Source organism: Apis laboriosa, unplaced genomic scaffold (assembly GCF_014066325.1).
Source record: "Apis laboriosa isolate Shangri-la unplaced genomic scaffold, ASM1406632v1 scaffold112_cov148, whole genome shotgun sequence".
Lineage (NCBI taxonomy): Eukaryota > Metazoa > Arthropoda > Insecta > Hymenoptera > Apidae > Apis > Apis laboriosa.
In genome coordinates, this window is record NW_025220865.1 from 3,536,295 (window position 1) to 3,553,736 (window position 17,442).

A 17,442-nucleotide genomic window follows, 5' to 3' on the forward strand; every position below is an offset into this window, starting at 1 on the left:
GCAACGAGCCCCACCCTGACCGATTCTCTGACTATGTGACTGGTATTACGAGTTATCGTTGACGACGTCATCTTGTTCTCCTTCATTTAGTCTGTATTCGAATTTAATCGCGGGAATAGAAGATTGGAGAACCGCCATGTCACTTTCTTATATGCGTTCAATTGGGCATGCGTAGTATTTGAATTTTTTAAAGAAATTAGAGAATGTTAGTTCGAAAGTTTTATCATTCAATATTTTTGTAAAAAATATTGGAACTTTTATTTTTATATAAAGAATTATAGATATTTTTGTATGAAATTTATCTAATCAAATATTTCATTTTTTTAAGGTTAAATAATCAAAATTTAAATTTTCATATATGTTTTGAAATACTAGATTTTAATTAAAAAAGATAATATTTACTTTATGTTAGTTATTTTTAATATGATAAATAAGTTATTTATTTTATGTTTTAATAATAGATTTGCATCAATGAAAATTTTTAAAACTTAACGATTCGTTGCTATAATGCTTTCTCAATACATATGCAAATAATTTTTTTGAAATTAAGCTTTGAAAGGAAATGAATAGAAAAATATTTCTTTGGAATGATACATATAAAAAAGTATGAAAATCTGCATAATAATAAACAATGGTATTATTAGAATTATATTGCGTGTATAAATAGTAAACGATGATAAATAGTTAGAGATAGTTCCTACAATAGAATGAAACAAGATATTTGATTCTATATATATAAATTAAAATTGATAAAAAATACAAATATAAATTATAAATTAGAAATCCTCATTAACAAAAGTTATTATTATAAAAAGATAAACAATTTTAATTGATAGATTTTATGGAAAATAAAATGATATAAAAAATTTTTCAAAAATAGTATAAAAAACATATATTTACCTAGAGATTTATATAATTATTTTTTTATTAATTTGCAATCCTATCAATATATACACAATATCTGTTTGCTTATCGTCTTTATTAATAATTCCTATAATTAGAACTTCATTTTTTGAAGCAGTATATATTTTGTATATTTTTAGAAATTTAAACTACACAATTAACTAAAAATTAACTTATCTATATACATATATGCAAATTTCTTGTTTAATAACAAATAAATCAATTTTATTTTATGACATTAATAAATAAAATGACATTAATAAATAAGTTCCACAAAATAACAAATATGAAACACGAATATGATAATTATTTAAAATAATAATGTTCTCATAAAAAAATAAATTAAATTTTTTTGGAATGAAATACTTACTTTTAGTTATGGTGAATCGAAAATATTAAAGAATTATTTCCTGATCTTCTCCTTCTTGTTGTTCTAAATTGTTCTAAATTTTATTAAAATTTTTTTTCAAACTTCAATACATATAAATAATATATTTCTCTAAAAAATTTATTGAAAAGTTAAAACGATATTAATGAAAATTATAAAATATTTTTCATTGAGAAACTAGTATGGCTCATTCGATTTTGAAAGGTCGATATAAGTGTGACTTTTAAATTAACACGATTTAGCTGTGAATCAGTCGAGATCATTGGTATTTGACGAGTAGAAAGTAGAACAGTACGAGTACATTCATCTTAGACTACTAATATCAATATATACAATATTAAAGTAATTTTTTCTTTCACAATGATTAATTGAAATATAAATGTATAATTTTAAATTATTAAATATCAATTTAATACTAAAAAAACTTTAAAAAAAAATAAAAGAAAAATAAAAAAAATATAAAATTTTATTAAGAATATATTGATAACTTTGAAATTATATAAAAAAATCTTAATGATTGAAATATTTTTTATAAAAATTGCTAAAAATAAATAAAATATACAATCTAGAAGATTTTCTTTAGTTAGTATTATATATAATAATCAACTAAATTTTATAAATTTTTCTGCTTTTTTTTCATTTAAAATTAAATCGATCAATTATATAAATTATTGATAATTTAAAAAAATTTTTTAAATAATGTTTTAAATAATTGAATAAATATTATTTTTGGGTTTCATTATTCTTTAAATTGTTTTTTGTGGTAATTTCATTTGTTAAGATAAAAATTTATAAAAACAACATATTGATTCAATTCTTTTATTATTACATTTTAAAACACTTTTTTTTTACACATAACTATAGATAAAACAATATATTATACATTATAAAAATGACATTATAAATTGATGCAAATTTCTTATATAACAAAATATCAAATAATATTTTAAAATAATTATAATTAATGATAGGATAATAAGATCATAATGTTTCTTATTAGAAATTATAGTAGCAAAAAGATCACATTAAAACATTATAATCAATATTTTGCAACAATGATTGTTCAAAATAATTTTCTTAAAATTTTCTTAAATAAATATTATACTATTACACGAATTAATTATTAATATTTTTTCTATTTAAATTATATACAAATCACAAAATATTTAATCTTGCAATGCATATTCATTTTTCTTATTCATTATCGCAAATTAATTATAAATATAAAACTTATTTAAATTTTTCTTTAAATAACGAATATATAATAGATATTTGAATGTATATAAAAAATTTTATGAATTTTCAAAATTTTCAGAATGCAGAATTTTTTTTATATATGTATAAATAAAACTCATATCTAACTTAAAAAATTCATATGCCATTGAAGGGTTAATATAACTTCCAGTCTTCTTATCCTTGATATTAAATATAAATTTAAGATAAATGATTATCTTAAAATATGTTTTAATAACACATAATATAAAAAATTGTATATATCATAACTTTATCTCTAAGCATATTTCATCAAATTATATTAAAATATTTAAAAATGAATAATAAATATTGCTTTAGTAAAACAATATTTTGCTATTTCATTAAGACTAATATAAAATATATTATCTTGAGGAATTTCATAAGAATTAATTTTTTTTTCATACAATTCTATTTTTAAATATTAATATGTAATAATGAAATAGTAAATATGTCATAATACTACTATAATAAAACTAAATAATTAAAAAATAACTAGTTGGTGGTCTATTCTGTTTTATTAATTAGTTTAAAAAAAGTTAAAAAATAAAAAATTTTTCAAAATAAATTCTGTTGAAAATTTAAATTTAAAAAATATAATTAAAAACATTATAATAATTGACTTTTATACATTCTTGAAATTGAGTCAAATTATAACCTTAAAAACGTAGCAAATATATATATTTACATATAAATAATATAAATAAAATTTCATAAGGCAAAATTAAATTTAATTAAAATTTCAGTACATGTATTTAAATTGAAAATGGAGGTATTTTAAAATTTCGAGATTATTTTTACTTTTTTTTAATTCTAATTATATGAAGATATTAATTATACAAAGATACTAGCAGAAAAAATATGCTTTCATTTTTTTTCTTTTACGAAAATATATTTATGAAAATTTTTAATAAAATTTTCATTAAAATTTTTAAAATATGTTCTATATTTTCATCTATATTTTCATATTGAAAATGATGCATTATATAATTTATCACTCGAAATTTTAATTGTATACATTAATTTTTTCTATTTATATATCTTCTATCGTTTTGAGGTTACATTTGATCCAATTCAATAAAGCGTCCTCTATAATGTTTTTTTTAAAATCAATGTTATGGTGCGACCTCTGGATTAATGTTACTGTGATTCGTAGTACGTGAAACATGATTTTCATCATTAACATCTACGTTTATCGCATAGGAACTTTCGTCTCTCGTATTATCTTTATCACTTTGCCTTTGTTTGTTCTTTGATTGGCATGAGCTTCCGTCAGATTGATTTGTAGTCATTTGACACGATCGTGAACTTTCTTCATCATGAATAGCGAATTTCTTGAGATCAATTGTAGTTGAAGAAGGAATGATTTCCTTTTTCTCGAGTTTCTTATTTATGGATTGTCCTTGTTTCTTGGTCGATAAGTCTGAACATGAGTCTTCGATAAATTTTTCTTTTGAACAACATTGAGATGAACTACAATGTTCACCGTGGCAACGAATTAGACAACCAGTTTTTTCCATGTTTGGCCTCATCTGATCAAATTAAAAATAATATGAAAAAGTTCTTTATTGTATTATTTATTACTTAATATTTAATTATTTGAATATTTTGATATTATAAAAAAATTAAAATTTTTAACCCATTAGGTCACAAACTCTTAATATACATAAAAAAAAAACAAAATCGCTAAAATTTCTCATAGATTTTTCTAAAATTTTTATTTTTATTTTTATTGTATCAATTTATTATAATATAATATATATAATATATATTATATATAATATATATAATTTATTATAATATAATAATATTTTTATTATAATATATTAATATTTTTATATAATTTATTTATAATTTATTTTAAGTTATGATTCACTCTGTATAAAATATATAATACTTATATAAATATAATATTATTAATACTTATATAATATATTTATAATATAATATTATAAATTAAATTGATTATATAAATATAATCAATTTATATTTTATATCATTTTTAATTATTTCTTATTTATTTCTTTCATGACTATTTATTTATCATGATATTTATAAATTAAATTTCTTTACATACCTTATGGAATTCTGGCTGTATCGTAACTTGAGTTATTCCCATTTCTATAAAAAATGCTGTTACTTGATCAGTAATACTGGTATATACCTATATAAGAAGATATTTGCGATCCAATTAATGTTATTTTTTATTAGATACATTCGCCAAAAAGAAGATATTTACCATTGGGTCCAAGAATATGATGTGAACTGTCGATATTATTTTTTGTCCCGTTAATTGCCATACGTGTAAATCATGGACATTCACAATCCCAGGGAAAGCTTCTAGCAATTCTCTTTTAAGAGAATCGATGTTTATATGATTAGGAATAGTTTGAAGCAATATCAAACCTGATTCTTTCACTATAATGAAATAAAAATTTTCATAAATGATGAAAATAATATAATGAGCATTATATCTAACAATATTAGAATTATATATATATAGATAATAGAAAAAATATCATTAGAAAAAATATCAAGAATATCATAAGTTGAAAATATTATATAAAAATAATCTATAATTCAAATAAAAGATTAAATTAAAATTATACGAAAATACTTACTATATGAATAACTGAGGGCGAAGAGTGAAATGGAAGAAATAATAGCGAAAAGTGGATCGATATATTTGGCTACGCCAGAATCAGTGAAATATACTAGAATAGATACCAAGATAACGAAAACACAGCCCAAAGCATCACGACATGTTTCTCGAAGTCCTTGGCTCTTTGGTATGCCCAATGGACTTCGTCTGGTTTGCGAAGATAACTGTTGTTCACCCTCTTTCGTTTGCTGTGAATTAACATTTCTAGAAAATAGATAAATATGTATCTTAGTTTTGAAAGTCTTTTATATTTTGTCTTTTATTTTCAAGAATAGATAATTGTATATTTTAACTTTTGAAAATACTTTGTTTTAAATTATCAAAATACAATAATGACTATTTTTTGATTTTGATTTAAATTTTCTATATTTTGTCTAAATTTTTAAAAATAAGTAAATCTATATCTTAATTTTTCAGATATATTTTATCTGATTTTAAACTAGATGAGAATAAAATATCCATTTATAAAATAGTCATTGAATCTAATGAAATCAAAAATAGATAAATAATTTATTCATTGAACTTTAAAAATTGTTTTAAAAATTAAATAATCAAATATTATTTTTCATACATTATATTTAGATACAAGAAATTCTACTGTATCTGTAACGTTGATTACCTTCGTAATATCACATCTCCATTCATTGTGACGTGAAGAACAATACCTTGATTGAAGGTATATCCTCCAATTAATATATAACAAAACGCGTTGAGGAGGATTCCAGATGCACCAATTGTAAGAACAGGCAGAGGATGGTGCATTTCGTCCAAGTGGTCTATGTGTACCAAAGTCTGCATAGCTTCAACCAGTAAAGAAAAACAGAAGGATGCTAGAAATACGCAGCAGACAAGCATCGTGACAATATCTATCCTCGCCCAACCGAAAGTGTTTTTCATTCGCCTATCCGATCGTGATTGCTAAAAAAAATAATTTTTTCACTTATTAAAATAAAGAATATTTCATTAATTTAAAATATTTTGTATAAATATTATCATCATTTTTTTTAGTGCTTAAATATAATTGTCAATGAATTTTAGTTTCAAAGATATATGCAAAAATATTTTTAATATTACATATCGAAGTTTTAATTGGAATAGATTTGAGTAAATTTAGGATGAATTTGAGATAAGTTTGAATTAAATTTGAATTGTGTTTGATTTAGATTCAGATTAAGTTAATTTTTTTTTAAATTTTCCTTAAAAAAATCTTAAATCTTTTATAATAAATTATAATTGACAATTAAAATAAATTAGAATTTCGATATAAGATTGTTGAAATTCTAGAAAATAAAATAATTGATTTAATAATTTGTTAATCAAAAAGAAAATAAATATTCGAATCATTTTATTATTACCTTAGTTTTTGTTGATAGAGATGTAGAAGAACCTCGTTCATCGCCATTTATACAAATAACAGAATTTCGTAACGAACTAGAAGTGCTGTTACCATTGTAACCATTTTGACGATGACTATACTACAAAAAAGAAATATGCTAGTACTTACTTGAATAAGACTAATTAATAAGTCACAAATAAATGATATTATATTATAAATAAAAACAATTAATTTAATTTTAAATATATTATTTTAATTATTTTTTCTTATCTATTCTTCATCTAAATATCTACATAAAAATTTATTATATAATTTCTATTTAAAATTTAACTTTGTAATTGAAAGAAAAACCAAATAATTAGAATAAAAATATGACATTAATGATGTTAAAAATAATAATAATGATGATTTATAAGATATATCATAATTAGTAATAAGAATTATAATATCATATAATTAAAATATTATTTTAATACTATTATTAATATTATTAATATTATTATTAATATTATTATTTAATAATATTATATATTAATCACTTCTTTTTTTAAATTTAAATTTGAATCAATTGTAATCATGTTAACTATGATTACAATAATGTACGAGTTTAAATCGAATAAAAAAATAATATTTTGTATGAAAATAATTTATTAATGGCTACATTATCTAGAAGAGAGAATAAGAATGCAATATAAAAAAAAATAAAAATTTCATATCTTTTTTTGGAAATTATTTTGAAGAATGAATTTTAAATTTGATGTTATGTTAGTTTTCATATCATTAAAGAAGTTTTTCAAGCAAAGAACTTTGAAGGTAATCCTAATAATATATATATATATATATATAGATATAGATAGATAACAAAAAAGATTGTATTTAAATCTTTTATGGATAAACTTATCAGTTTCCTTGAAATTTTTTTCTGTATTTCATTTTTTTTTACTAACAAGATAACATATTTCTAATGCATCAATTTAATTCAATATGAAATACAATGAATTTATGAAATTCGATGAATAAAAAAAAAAGATATAAAAATTATTAAACAAATATTCCATATGATAAAAAAAATTAAAACAAGTGATAAAAACAAAAGAAAAATATTCAAAATGATAATAATCATTTTATAATTACCTCTCACTTGATCCAAATAAATATCATGTTTTGCTAAAAATCCAAAAATATAATAATACTATACATATATTAATATATTTTTTACAATTATACATATAAAAGGAAAAGAATTTAGATATCTTCAACTTATAATTTTTATATAATATAAACTTATTATTAACTTATATAAAACTTGTTATTTTTTATAAAAATTACTAAAAAATGAAATTTATACATGCTTACAATTTTTGTTTGAAACTTACCTTGATTGATGCGATACAGCCGACAAGTGCAATAATGTTGCACAGCATATGATAAGCGTTGAGTAGCAATGTCAGTGAATGAGTCACATGGCTAGCGACTATCTCGACGAGGAAGAAAGCGGTGGTGAAGAACAGGACCAGGTACAACTGGACCGGCTGTAGTCTTCTGAACCATTCTTTCACAGCCATGACCCTGCAGCAAAACCATGCAAGTGAACGTTCCTATTTTGTCGTACAACATATCACACACACAGCTATATATGTATATGTATATACGCAGAACCACCATGGTTCCATCTGCTGAGAGATCGTTGTTTTTTTCTATTCTAACCTTTTTTTTTTTTTTTTTTTTTTACTTTCTTCTCATAAAAAAATGAAATTTAGAATTAATTTGAAAATTTCTTCGAACAAATTTGCTTATTAATTTGAAATAGTTTTTTAATTAATATAAACTGCGAATGAATAATTGAGGAATAAATTATTAAAATTAGAAAAAGATAATTATTCTATTTTCTAATTTAGAATTTAAAAATTTAAATTTATTATTTTAATTTCAATTTATTATTTATCCAATGTATTATCATAATAATTAAAAAAATAATGGCATTATTACTTTCCGAAGATACACATATACAAAGTTGCATATAACAAGGAAATTATATCACGTAACGAGCTCAAACAGCTCTTAGAAGCCGATCAAATAAATTCAACATCCAAACAAAGTATAGTTGACGTAATAGACTCATATTAACACGTGATGTTAGTCAGTCACGATACTATCGCATAGTGAACAATAATAAAAACTCTGTTTTACCGATTTATTATAAAACTTGTCATAAAATTTATCGTTATATTAGGCATTAAAATCTAATAACAAACCGTGTACATATATACTTTTCAGTTAATTTTCTCAAATTGTGAATCATAAAACACTAAAAATTATAATGAACTATTTTAATATTAGTTTGATTAATCAGAAATTTGCTTTTTTACGTAAAAAAATTTGTACATAAATCTAAATTATCAGTAGATCTGATCTGATAAATATTAGATTCAACTTGACAATATGGAATTAGAAATTTTCATATGAGTGCATTTTACAATGGCTAATTTATTCACTATTAATAAATAAAATAATACACTTACGATGATAAATTAAATAATTTTTCATCGATTATATGCGAAATTCTAAAATGAGGTTTTCAATCGTTCGATTGTTTAATCGCCCGAACTAAATGCCAAAAATATTTATCTATCACATTATTTCTAATCATTAAAATATTAATTTTTCTAAGACATTAATTAATTAATTGCTTGAAATTAAGAATTTTTTATTCATTATATATAAAACTTTCAAACAAAATCACTTGATTGTTTAATTGTTTATATTAGACACCAAATATATATATATTTATCGTAATTCATGAAATAGCTATACTATGATTATGTTTTTAAGATTATCTTATTAATCAATAAAATTATTTCATATTAAGAATGTTTCACTAATAAGTCAAAAGTAACTATCTATCACAATTTTCAAAATAAATATATTACGACAATGATCTCAAGCTACTAACGAATAGAATTATTTCATATTAACACAGAAAATATTGCAATTTAATAATTCGATTATTCGATCTATTAGAATATATTCTATACGATGATCATATTTCAAACTACAATAAATGAAATTATCTCACATTAACACACAAAACATAACGAAATATCACTTGATTCTTCATATCTATCACAATTGCCGACGAATCAACGGATGTGGTTGTCACACACTATGAAGATGATACTATGAAGAAAAACAACGGTGCACCGGATGATTATCACTAAGGCCACGTGGTTTACCGGTAGTGAATACTCCGAGAAACATTTTTATAATCAGCTCACTTCAAAAATCGCAACAAAATTTTAATTCGAATATACATACGACATGTTACACCGTACTATTTACCGTCACTTAGCCTTCAATCGAGCCAATAGAGGTCTCCTTCGCTTCTGTCCCCTCGAACCATGCAACTTGTTGTGCCTCTGTAACGCGCTATATCCGTCATCCACGCTCCACCATGATAACGGGCTCGAACGGAAAGAACCACTGTGTGTTCCTGTTTCAACGAGCTGCTTATTGCTTTTTTCTTGAGCTCGAAGTAAGGAAGACGAGAGAATGAAAAAAGAACGATAGATTTTGACGGAACCCTGTTGTGAATTAAGTATAAGTATAAGATAAGAGCCCAGTTATTGTATCTCCCTCAAGAAATGTTTATCAATGTAATTAATTAGTTTTTTATATTTTTTAAAAAAGAAATTTAAAAAAAGAGATATTATTTTTATGATAAAATTTAAGTCTTTATTTATTATATATATAATTTTCTTTAAAAATATATTCTAGAAAATATTTTATCAAAATATTATTCTAGTTGTAGAATCATAAAAAATGCAAGGAAATAATGATTAATCATATGTTAACAAAAGACTTTACTAAAGATAATGATAAAATAAAGAATTATGAGTGCTAGAAAGTGCAAGGAAATAATAATTAATCATATGTTAATCAGAGACTTCATTAAAAATAATGATAAAATAAAGAGTTATAAATACTAAAAATATTATGTTTTTACATTATAAAAAGTTAGAAATATGTAAGTAAAATAATAATTCATTATATTTTGTAGCAATTAATTTTGTTTAAAAGAAAAAAATAATGAATTAATTCATAAAAAAATTAATTAATAATTAATTCTTTATAAATTCTAATGTAAAAAAAATTAAAAAATACCTTCAAATTATTCAAAAACTTTCAAATTCTCATTAAATTGATATGAAAATCGAGAGTTAAACGAGGTACTAATGGAATAGTTGAGTCGAAATTTGATCCCAATATGGCTCGACTGAAGCTTAGAGTTCCCTTTGTATCGAACATAGAAAAGGATAGTGAATAAAAGAAAAGAAGACTGAAGTAAAAATAAATATTTCTGAGTGCGTAAAGGATAATCTTTTTCAGTAGTAAGTATGAATAGCAAACACTTACACCATAGATCGTGTATTGTCTAACTTTTACTTTTACTACTGTATATATTCATATATACAGTACAAAAGATGGAATAGAAAATACATTATTTGTAAAATATAAATAGTCATCCTGGAAATTATTTCTATGATATATATATTATGAGATGACGTATTCTTGAAGATATTATTCGAAGGATTAGTATTTTAAGAGGAGAGGTTATAAATTAAGAATTTTTGATCCCTCCTTCTCTGTACATTCCCACCCATAAGTATTTGAATATATAATTCAAATATAAAATTTTATTAATTAATTAATAAGTTGAAGATTAAAAATTATTACTGTAATAAAATATTAATTTTTTAATTATGATTTACAACATAATTTCTTTTTATAATAAATAATAACTCTCATTACTTTGTAATAAATTATAATTAATACAATATATTATAATAGTTATCTTTAATGAATAATATACTTTATAATAGTTTTATAAAAGCAATTAATAAATATATAGTTATATATTTTAGTAATAAATTATAATAATTGTATTGAGAATGAAATTAATATGTATACTTTGCACATTTATGCTGATTAATGAAAAATAATATAAACTTCTACTTAAAAAATTTTTAAAAAATTATCATATAAAACTTATATTATTATTATTATATATTATATTTAATCATTTTTTTTATAAATTTTATTATTTGATAAAATATAAATAAAAAATTTTAATTGAATGCATTTCTTAGTAAAATTTTCAATCTTTCTTTATTTATACTATAACCTTCTTTATTTTCTACACTATCTATTAATGATTTATTTTGTTTTTGCAAATATAATAAATGAAAAATCCTAAAATTTTTTAACAAGATTGTATCTGCATGGGATATGAATAAGCTTGAATGACAAGATGGGTAGAGGTCCATTGAATTATTATTCTTATTTTTAGTTTCTTTTGACAATTCTTTATGATTTATTATGATGTATTAATTTTTTTATAATATAGATTCAATAAGAAATCAAAAAAAGATTTACGATTTCTAGAAATAAATTGCTTCGAAACATTAAATCAATTTTTTATAACTATAAAAATAAATAATTTTAAATATATAAATTTATATAAATATATATATATATATATATATGATTCATCCAAATAAATTTTTTATTCATTAATATCTATTCATATAATATTCATTATGTTATGTTGATGTTGTATTAATTTTTTTGTTTCTTGATTAAATAATTCGAATATTATTATTGATTTTTTATCGTATTGTTTATTTCTAATCCACTATTGATTAATTACTGAAATTTTTATAATTATTTCGAATAATACTTAACAATAAGATGACTTTAACATATTTATCTGACTCATAAATATAAATAACGGTAAAATTCGCTGAAATGACGTAAAATTTTGACGAGTGTTTAGCATCAGTGACACGTCTAAAGGAGGAATGTTTGGATTACGGATTGTCGGAAGTTATTTTTCCCAAGTTTCCATGTATAATCACTAGGTATTGATAAATCATTTACATGTCGACCTTCAATACCAAAAGTAATCTCTATATCCGTATATCTATTACGCGTGAAAATTGTTATATATTTACTGAAATATTTATTCAAGAGCTGCGAAGAATTGAATAAATAGAATAATTTTTTTATCGAATCCAAAAAAAAAAAAATATAGAACTTTATGATTTTTACGTATTTATAATTTTTTTTATTAGAAATGAATCGAAATATTTTTAAATTTTATGAAATTTTTGAAATGTCAAAAATTTTTTAAATTTAGAATATTTATTTATATTTTTTGAAAAAATTTTATTTTCAGAATTTTATCAAATTTATAAGATTCAATCGAAATTCGAAAATTCGAAAAATTTTTTTTCGATATGTTTTGAAGTTTCGAGCGTTTCACTTCTAATTTTTAAAAAATTTTTATAAAATTTTCCTATTATTATTTACGTCATCTAGCAACAATCGAATAAGATAATTTTCTTCAGTTATCTTTTTATCAGTTAATCGAGATCATTTTTCGACCATCAAAGATGTCTCAATTGGTCACGATATTTATTTTATATTTTATCAAACATCAAAGATATACATTGAAATAACATGATTCTGTAACAAGCTTCAAAACATATACCTATTTACACTCTCATCAAAGATACGTGTGGTAAATGCGAGGGTCATCAGAGAGTTAGTTGCACACATCCGGTCGCGGTAATAGCTTTTGAACTCTAAAATGTATCCGCTTCTCCTATCATGATTGTCATCTTAATACAGTTACATTGAATTATAAGCTCGTATTAGCTTGTTAACTCTAAAGACAAACTTTTTTTTTTTTTGTTTAAATTTCTTGTTTTCATTGTATATCGAGACAAATATTTGTAAAAGTGAGAGAAATAAGATATATTTTTATTGACTTATTCAATAATTAAAGAAATAAAAGTGAGAGAAGTAAGATATAGTTTTATTGACCTATTCAGTAATCAAAGAAATAAAAGTGAGAGAAGTAAGATATAGTTTCATTGACCTTATTCAATAATCAAAGAAATATATATCATTATTTCATAAATATATATATATCATTAAAAAGTTTCAAAACAGTCATATTTTTATATAAAAAAAATCAATGTTATAAATATTATAAAATATTATTAAATTATAAGAAATGTTTTTGTTAACATGAGACAGAGAAAAAATTACAAATATAAATGTAAAATATTAAAATAAACTATATAGAAAAATAATTATCTTGAAATTCAATTAATGAATGTTATGAAACTTATTTATACAATATCTTATCATCCAAACGTATTCATTAACAAGTGAAATAAATCTCCAAAAAATATAATTTTTTTCTTCTTTATATTATACTTATCATCATTTACCACTTTTAGTAATTTCTTTATCTATGGAAAGATTCAGATATTTTAATGTGATTTAAAGAAACAAATGAAACAGACATTTCAAATCATATGAAAAAAAATTGTTTTTGCCATTTTTTAAACAAACACTATTTTAAAAATTACTATTAAATAAAAAGTTACAAAATTAAATAAAGAAATTAAGTTGTGTATCGTATAATATATAATTTTGTTACTTTTTGTTTAATATATTTTATATATATTGTTGAATATATTAAACCTGATCAGTTCTATTTGACACTAAAAGACTATAAAATTTTAAGTTTTATTTTTCCTTACTCACAATCAATTGTTTCCAAGTTACAACTTTCTTGTTTATTGTTATTTTTAATTGATAATTTCTACTCCATTATTTTATTATATTATCATATTTTATCATAATTTATTATAAATAATATTAAAATTATTCTTTTAATAAAAAAAACTTATTAGAATTTTTAAATTTTTCTTATTTCGTTGAAGATCTGAGAATTATAGCAGTATATTAATCTTAAATATTAATTTATAAATATAAATAATAATTCATAATAATTATGACTTACATTACTATGATTCTTCAATATTCTCTGTATAGGATAATTAAAATAATTTTATAAATTTAATAAAAGACAGTCATGTTCTAAAAAAAAATAAGGAAACAGCAGTCTATTATTAATTTCTCAGAGATTGTTCACAAAGTATCACTAACCTTGCTCTGTGTATACAATTACAGCAAAAGACGATGATCTCTATTAATTTACCCTAATGTCATATGGAACTGTCGCGATATCGGCAGAAACTGTCTTCCAGTTGACTCAGTTGTATCTTTGTCCATTTTAATTATCGTAAATGTAGCCAGTTCCCGATAACCCAAGATTACCATTTTCATTATCGGACAATAAGTAGTGCACAAATATGGAACCATGACGGTTTCCTGATAACCGGTGCCAATCGATTATGTTTAATTGTTGAAAACTGAACTGAGCCATTTAATTCTCTATTTTAGATTTTCATCTATTTCTCTTTTTTTCCATCGTTTAAATCTCTTTCAAAACTTTTGTAAAAATTTCAAAATTTTTATTATTTTTGAGAATGATTTTTGTAACTTTCGAATTTCGAATAAATATTATTTGAGGTTGTGAATAATTGATGTTATCTTTGATTATTTTGAGATTTTAAATTTTTTTCTCTTCGAGATTCGAGATTCAATTGTACTATGTTTCCCCTTGGAATTAGAGATTTGTGTAAATGCCACCGAGAACAAATAAAGTTATGCCATGTATCACAAACACGATCTGATTTTTATGAATAATTCACGATATGAGGCTGAAGCGAATATTTTACTTTATAAAAATACTCATATTTCATGTACAAGGACAAAGAAGATAAATTTAATGTAAGTTGTATATCATTTTTTTAATCTTGAAATATAATTGACTTTTCAATATTAATATTTTAATTCATTAATATTATAATATAAATATATAATATTACTCATTATATATAATAATTATGCAAACTCATTTTTACTTTATAATTGCAGATATAAAATATTTTTTAATTTAATAATCCTAATTTAAGTGTTCTAAATTAAATGTATTAAAGAAAATGATTGAAATTAAAAGTTAAAATTAAAATTTTGTCTAATATTTCAAATATAATATGAAAATTTATAATTACATTTAAATAATATTTTCTTCAATTCAATTACATTATCATTATTTAACTTTGAAATAAAATCAAAAAGATGATTTTCCATAACATAGATAATATAATTATGCAGGCAAATAACTGTAAAATCTATTCATGATGTATAATGAGAGAAAGCAGTTCAATTTAAAAAATCAGTGAAACCGAAGTAATTGAAAGTAATGTTTTGTTGTATTGCTTCTTCCCATAAAATGAGTAAAGAAAAAGTCTCTTAGTAACATATTACATATCTACATATCTTATTGAATATACTTATATACATATGTATAGCAATCTGTTATTATCAAAATGAAAGAAAAATCATCATTGAAAAAATAAACACGATGAATAAGTTTCTCTAACTTTCCATGAAACTTTTCTCCAATTTATATGTAACTCTTACTTTAACAACTTCATTACGCACATATACATATACATATATATATAAAGAAATTAATGCATCAGAAGAATTATTTAAATTTATTATTTAAATTATTATCATATCACCATTATTTAAATATTTTATCATATTATTTATTCTTTTTTCATTCTAATATTAATTTAATTTTATTAATTTAATAAAATTAATTAATATTAAAATAATGTTAAGATAATATTAATTTATTAATTTAATTATATATTACTTCTTATTAAATGTACATATTTAATTAATATAAATATTATTATAAATTGAATATTTATTGTAGATTAAATATTTCATGAAAATATAAGAATTGTTATTTGCAAAAATGGTCAAGATGTATTTATGACAATTAAAAAAATTTAAAAATTGTTTTCTTTCTATGTTACAAAAATATATTAATATAAATATTAATAAAAATTTATCCGATTATATTTGATAGTAATATTCTACTAATTCGATGGACCATGACAAAATATAGCGATGGAATAGGGTGAAAAAAACTTATGAACAAACTTATCTTATATAACGATATCACAATCGATGGAAAGTACTCAAGAGAAAATGTAATATAACGATTTATCTAATATTTTATCTAATATTTTTATATTTTTTAATTTTTATCTTTTGAAATAACATTCGAATCTTTTATAAAAATTATTTTTAAAAAAATTTGTAAAAATTAATATTTCTTTTTTTCAAATTTTGTACTTAACGAATCGATAAATTTATTACAAATTTTAATAGACATAAATTTTCTCTTATATTTTTGAAAATTATCAATATCAAATTTTTTATATAAATATTTAAATATAATACTTTCTTATATTATAAATAGTAACTGTTTACTATTTTTAAATTTTGTTATAATTAGTGTATGATAATTCTAATTCCTCTCGCTGTGATAACATGTATTTATCAATAATATGATTCATGAAATAAATTTAAATAAATCATTAAATAAATTTCATAATCAATATCAATTTAACTTTTTCCTGTAGTTTAATAATCAATATTTTATCAAAATTTGAATATTAATAATATAAAAGATAAATAAGTATAATTAATCAAGAAATAACAAATATATAAATGTTTCTTACCCCATGCAATTTTTCTCGCACAATTTCGAAGGAAATAACAATAACATGTTGACGCAGATCCAGTTGTCTACCCGTTTTCTTGCTGAAGTCCTATCACCTCCTGACATCATCTTGTTTTGTTACCACGAACGTCGATCTGCGATAGCATGCACTATCAATACTACTTTTTTTTTCATGATTACTATAATTATTTAATCGAATAGAAAACAAACAATATTACTCACTTTATTTATTGCATTATTTAATTATTTTATTAATTGGCACGATTTCTTCGATAATTCAAAATAATTATTCGGTGCATTCATTTGATTTAAGTATTAATTTTGAAGAATTTCCAATGATAATAACGTGAATGTTGACTGAAAAAGAATGAAAAAAA

At 21.1% G+C, this 17,442-nt stretch overlaps 1 protein-coding gene across 5 annotated transcripts; it reads right to left on the minus strand.

The window, feature by feature from the left end:
* Window positions 1–3,312: 3,312 nt before the first annotated feature.
* On the minus strand, window positions 3,313–17,199 carry LOC122713184 (zinc transporter 1). Of its 5 annotated transcripts, none has more exons than XM_043933426.1 (9): window positions 17,064–17,081; window positions 9,880–10,030; window positions 7,917–8,109; window positions 6,560–6,679; window positions 5,824–6,122; window positions 5,164–5,408; window positions 4,782–4,960; window positions 4,620–4,706; window positions 3,313–4,074 (listed from the first exon to the last, which is right to left on the minus strand). In XM_043933426.1, exons 3-9 carry the CDS (start codon window positions 8,103–8,105, stop codon window positions 3,658–3,660), a joined length of 1,536 nt encoding a protein of 511 aa, XP_043789361.1. In that variant the 5' UTR covers window positions 8,106–8,109; window positions 9,880–10,030; window positions 17,064–17,081; the 3' UTR covers window positions 3,313–3,657. The 5 variants fall into 5 exon arrangements, with proteins under 5 accessions (XP_043789361.1, XP_043789353.1, XP_043789334.1 ...); XM_043933418.1 differs by lacking the exon at window positions 17,064–17,081 and adding an exon at window positions 10,702–10,830 and having other exon boundaries at window positions 9,880–10,121; XM_043933399.1 differs by lacking the exon at window positions 9,880–10,030 and having other exon boundaries at window positions 17,064–17,199.
* Window positions 17,200–17,442: the final 243 nt, after the last annotated feature.

Excerpts from the sequence above, each read along its gene's own strand:
- LOC122713184 (XM_043933399.1), bottom strand. The coding sequence starts at position 17,173 with ATGATGTCAGGAGGTGATAGGACTTCAGCAAGAAAACGGGTAGACAAC. Across the intron at positions 8,110-17,063 it reads TGCGAGAAAAATTGCATGGG|GGTCATGGCTGTGAAAGAAT; the intron begins GTAAGAAACATT and ends GTTTTGCTGCAG. Across the intron at positions 4,075-4,619 it reads TACAGCCAGAATTCCATAAG|ATGAGGCCAAACATGGAAAA; the intron begins GTATGTAAAGAA and ends TAATTTGATCAG.